Source organism: Penaeus vannamei, chromosome 22 (genome assembly GCF_042767895.1).
Source record: "Penaeus vannamei isolate JL-2024 chromosome 22, ASM4276789v1, whole genome shotgun sequence".
Classification (NCBI taxonomy): Eukaryota; Metazoa; Arthropoda; class Malacostraca; order Decapoda; family Penaeidae; genus Penaeus; species Penaeus vannamei.
In genome coordinates, this window is record NC_091570.1 from 15,500,124 (window position 1) to 15,505,123 (window position 5,000).

Sequence of the window (5,000 nt, forward strand, 5' to 3'; positions counted from 1 at the left end):
CTGCCTCCTCCTCCCCTTCTCCTGCTGGCGCTCTGCCGCCCGAAGCGCCTTCAGCTCCGCCCTGCGCTGCTTGAGGGGGACGGAGCCCCCCTTCGTCTGCTCCAGACCAAGCGCCTCCAACTGCCACGTCAGCGTGTCCAGGGCCTGGGGCTCCGCCTGCCTCCGGAGGGCCTGGCGCCGCCGCCAGTTCTTCCTCTTCCTCCTGGCCAGCCGGGCTTCCTCGGCGTCGCGCTCGAGGTCCAGCGCCTCCAGCTGCCTCGCCAGCTGGTCCAGGCAACGCGACTCCGTCTGGCGGCGCAGAGCCCGGCGCTGACGCTGGCTCCTCTTCCTCTTCTTGGTCACCTCCGACGGGAGGTCCAAGGCCCGGGGCTCGCCCCTCGTGCCCAGCGCCTTCGCCACGTCAGCAGGCGTCACGGGCTCCTCCTCCTGCTCCTCCTGCTTGGCCTGCTACTGCTGGCGCTCTGCTGCCCGCTGCGCCTTGCGCTCTGCCCTGCGCTGCTTCAGGTCGGAGTAGGTGAAGGCCCCCGCGGGCGGCTCCACGGCCTCCAGCTCGCACCGCTCGAGGGCGAGCATGTCCAGCTCGAGCATCAGCGCGTCGAGGGAGGGCGTGGTCGAGGCGGGCGTCGTCTCCGCCTGGGCCTCGAAGCAGTCCACGCCGGGGAGGGCGATGGGCGCCTGCTCCTGCTCCCTCCGCTTCTTGGTGGCCTGCTGCTGCTGGCGCTCGTCCGCCCACGTCGCCTTGCGCTTGGCACTGTGCTCCTGGTCGTGGCGAGGCCCCACGGCCATCGCCGCCATCTTCCGCGTCAGCCCATCGAGGGACATCATCGCTGTGTCTCCGCTGGTCCTCGAAGGTCGAGTGATCCTTGAGAGGGTTTGGCTCTCGATGCGGCTCTCGAGGGCGCGTCTGTCTGTCGCGCGACGGAGTTGGGTCCCTTGGCTCCTGGAGGGAGGTTGAGCGGAGGGAATGCGCAAGCGCTCCAGGCTGTGTGTGTGTGTGTGAATGCGTGTGTGTGCGTATGTGTTTAAGTACATTATTTTTCTTCTTCTTTTGTATATGCATATACTTGTGTGTGTATATGCATTTGCGATTGTGTGTGGGTGTGTGTTTGAGTTCGTGAGACGTGTGTATGGGTGTGTGTGTGTGTGTGTCTGTGTGTGTGCATGTACTTGTGTTAGTGTGTGTATGTAATTGCGCGCGTGCGTGTGTGTGTGTGTGTGTATGGGTGTGTGTGTGTGTGTGTGTGTGTGTGTGTGTGTGTGTGTGTGTGTGTGTGTGTGTGTGTGTGTGTGTGTGTGTGTGTGTGTGTGTATATGTGTATGTGTGTGTGTGTGTGCCTTTTTGTATGCATATGTATATATGTATATATATATATATACATATATACATATATATGTATATATATATATATATATATATATATATATATATATATATATATATATATATATATATATACATTTATTTATTTATTTATTTATAATTTGTTTTGCCGTTTTTAAACGACTTTTCTGTTCTTGTTTTTTTTTTTTATCATGCTTTGTGATTTTTCTTAATATATTGTGCATTATTTTCGTAGCTTTTTCTTTTCTTTTCTTTTTTTATTGTTGGTAGAATGTTATACGTATTAGGTTTTCTGTCTTCAGTGATGAGAGCATTTTTCACATCTGTAAAACGTTTATTTTTGTTTTCTGTTTTTTTTTTTTTTTTTTTTTTTTTGCCATATGTCCCGCAGCGCAGAGGAGGCGCCGCGTCCCTCGCCTTCGGAGGGCACGAACTCATCAGTTCCTGCGGGCGGCCCTCTGCCGCCGCTGCCTCCTCCTCCCCTTCTCCTGCTGGCGCTCTGCCGCCCGAAGCGCCTTCAGCTCCGCCCTGCGCTGCTTGAGGGGGACGGAGCCCCCCTTCGTCTGCTCCAGACCAAGCGCCTCCAACTGCCACGTCAGCGTGTCCAGGGCCTGGGGCTCCGCCTGCCTCCGGAGGGCCTGGCGCCGCCGCCAGTTCTTCCTCTTCCTCCTGGCCAGCCGGGCTTCCTCGGCGTCGCGCTCGAGGTCCAGCGCCTCCAGCTGCCTCGCCAGCTGGTCCAGGCAACGCGACTCCGTCTGGCGGCGCAGAGCCCGGCGCTGACGCTGGCTCCTCTTCCTCTTCTTGGTCACCTCCGACGGGAGGTCCAAGGCCCGGGGCTCGCCCCTCGTGCCCAGCGCCTTCGCCACGTCAGCAGGCGTCACGGGCTCCTCCTCCTGCTCCTCCTGCTTGGCCTGCTACTGCTGGCGCTCTGCTGCCCGCTGCGCCTTGCGCTCTGCCCTGCGCTGCTTCAGGTCGGAGTAGGTGAAGGCCCCCGCGGGCGGCTCCACGGCCTCCAGCTCGCACCGCTCGAGGGCGAGCATGTCCAGCTCGAGCATCAGCGCGTCGAGGGAGGGCGTGGTCGAGGCGGGCGTCGTCTCCGCCTGGGCCTCGAAGCAGTCCACGCCGGGGGAGGGCGATGGGCGCCTGCTCCTGCTCCCTCCGCTTCTTGGTGGCCTGCTGCTGCTGGCGCTCGTCCGCCCACGTCGCCTTGCGCTTGGCACTGTGCTCCTGGTCGTGGCGAGGCCCCACGGCCATCGCCGCCATCTTCCGCGTCAGCCCATCGAGGGACATCATCGCTGTGTCTCCGCTGGTCCTCGAAGGTCGAGTGATCCTTGAGAGGGTTTGGCTCTCGATGCGGCTCTCGAGGGCGCGTCTGTCTGTCGCGCGACGGAGTTGGGTCCCTTGGCTCCTGGAGGGAGGTTGAGCGGAGGGAATGCGCAAGCGCTCCAGGCTGTGTGTGTGTGTGTGAATGCGTGTGTGTGCGTATGTGTTTAAGTACATTATTTTTCTTCTTCTTTTGTATATGCATATACTTGTGTGTGTATATGCATTTGCGATTGTGTGTGGGTGTGTGTGTGAGTTCGTGAGACGTGTGTATGGGTGTGTGTGTGTGTGTGTCTGTGTGTGTGCATGTACTTGTGTTAGTGTGTGTATGTAATTGCGCGCGTGCGTGTGTGTGTGTGTGTGTATGGGTGTGTGTGTGTGTGTGTGTGTGTGTGTGTGTGTGTGTGTGTGTGTGTGTGTGTGTGTGTGTGTGTGTGTGTATGTGTGTGTGTGTGTGCCTTTTTGTATGCATATGTATATATGTATATATATATATATATACATATATACATATATATGTGTATATATATATATATATATATATATATATATATATGTATATATATATATATATATATATATATATATATATATATACATTTATTTATTTATTTTTATAATTTGTTTTGGCGTTTTTAAACGACTTTTGTGTTCTTGTTTTTTTTTATCATGCTTTGTGATTTTTCTTAATATATTGTGCATTATTTTCGTAGCTTTTTCTTTTCTTTTCTTTTTTTATTGCTGGTAGAATTTTATATGTATCAGGTTTTCTGTCTTTAGTGATGGGAGCATTTTTCACATCTGTAAAACGTTTATTTTTGTTTTTTGTTTTTGTTTTTCTTTTTTGCTATATGTCCCGCAGCGCAGAGGAGGCGCCGCGTCCCTCGCCTTCGGAGGGCACGAACTCATCAGTTCCTGCGGGCGGCCCTCTGCCGCCGCTGCCTCCTCCTCCCCTTCTCCTGCTGGCGCTCTGCCGCCCGAAGCGCCTTCAGCTCCGCCCTGCGCTGCTTGAGGGGGACGGAGCCCCCCTTCGTCTGCTCCAGACCAAGCGCCTCCAACTGCCACGTCAGCGTGTCCAGGGCCTGGGGCTCCGCCTGCCTCCGGAGGGCCTGGCGCCGCCGCCAGTTCTTCCTCTTCCTCCTGGCCAGCCGGGCTTCCTCGGCGTCGCGCTCGAGGTCCAGCGCCTCCAGCTGCCTCGCCAGCTGGTCCAGGCAACGCGACTCCGTCTGGCGGCGCAGAGCCCGGCGCTGACGCTGGCTCCTCTTCCTCTTCTTGGTCACCTCCGACGGGAGGTCCAAGGCCCGGGGCTCGCCCCTCGTGCCCAGCGCCTTCGCCACGTCAGCAGGCGTCACGGGCTCCTCCTCCTGCTCCTCCTGCTTGGCCTGCTACTGCTGGCGCTCTGCTGCCCGCTGCGCCTTGCGCTCTGCCCTGCGCTGCTTCAGGTCGGAGTAGGTGAAGGCCCCCGCGGGCGGCTCCACGGCCTCCAGCTCGCACCGCTCGAGGGCGAGCATGTCCAGCTCGAGCATCAGCGCGTCGAGGGAGGGCGTGGTCGAGGCGGGCGTCGTCTCCGCCTGGGCCTCGAAGCAGTCCACGCCGGGGAGGGCGATGGGCGCCTGCTCCTGCTCCCTCCGCTTCTTGGTGGCCTGCTGCTGCTGGCGCTCGTCCGCCCACGTCGCCTTGCGCTTGGCACTGTGCTCCTGGTCGTGGCGAGGCCCCACGGCCATCGCCGCCATCTTCCGCGTCAGCCCATCGAGGGACATCATCGCTGTTTGGTTTGGCTCTCGATGCGGCTCTCGAGGGCGCGTCTGTCTGTCGCGCGACGGAGTTGGGTCCCTTGGCTCCTGGAGGGAGGTTGAGCGGAGGGAATGCGCAAGCGCTCCAGGCTGTATGTGTGTGTGTGAATGCGTGTGTGTGCGTATGTGTTTTACATTATTTTTCTTCTTCTTTTGTATATGCATATACTTGTGTGTGTATATGCATTTGCGATTGTGTGTGGGTGTGTGTTTGAGTTCGTGAGACGTGTGTATGGGTGTGTGTGTGTGTGTGTCTGTGTGTGTGCATGTACTTGTGTTAGTGTGTGTATGTAATTGCGCGCGTGCGTGTGTGTGTGTGTGTGTATGGGTGTGTGTGTGTGTGTGTGTGTGTGTGTGTGTGTGTGTGTGTGTGTGTGTGTGTGTGTGTGTGTGTGTGTGTGTGTGTGTGTGTGTGTATGTGTGTGTGGGTGTGCCTTTTTGTATGCATATGTATATATATATATATATATATATATATATATATATATATATATATATATATATATATATATATATATATATATTTATATATACATATATGT

The 5,000-nt window shown here is 55.9% G+C and overlaps 1 protein-coding gene across 1 annotated transcript in view; it reads right to left on the reverse strand.

The window, feature by feature from the left end:
• The window catches only part of LOC138865719 (trichohyalin-like), a 19,372-nt gene that overhangs the window by 1,827 nt on the left and 12,545 nt on the right, over positions 1-5,000 (reverse strand). The window contains exons 4-9 of the mRNA XM_070137021.1: positions 4,081-4,506; positions 3,629-3,993; positions 2,261-2,750; positions 1,835-2,199; positions 478-940; positions 26-390 (exon numbers count right to left, since the gene is read on the reverse strand). Coding sequence (XP_069993122.1) covers positions 26-390; positions 478-940; positions 1,835-2,199; positions 2,261-2,750; positions 3,629-3,993; positions 4,081-4,506 — 2,474 coding nt within the window. The remainder of the gene's footprint in view (positions 1-25; positions 391-477; positions 941-1,834; positions 2,200-2,260; positions 2,751-3,628; positions 3,994-4,080; positions 4,507-5,000) is intronic.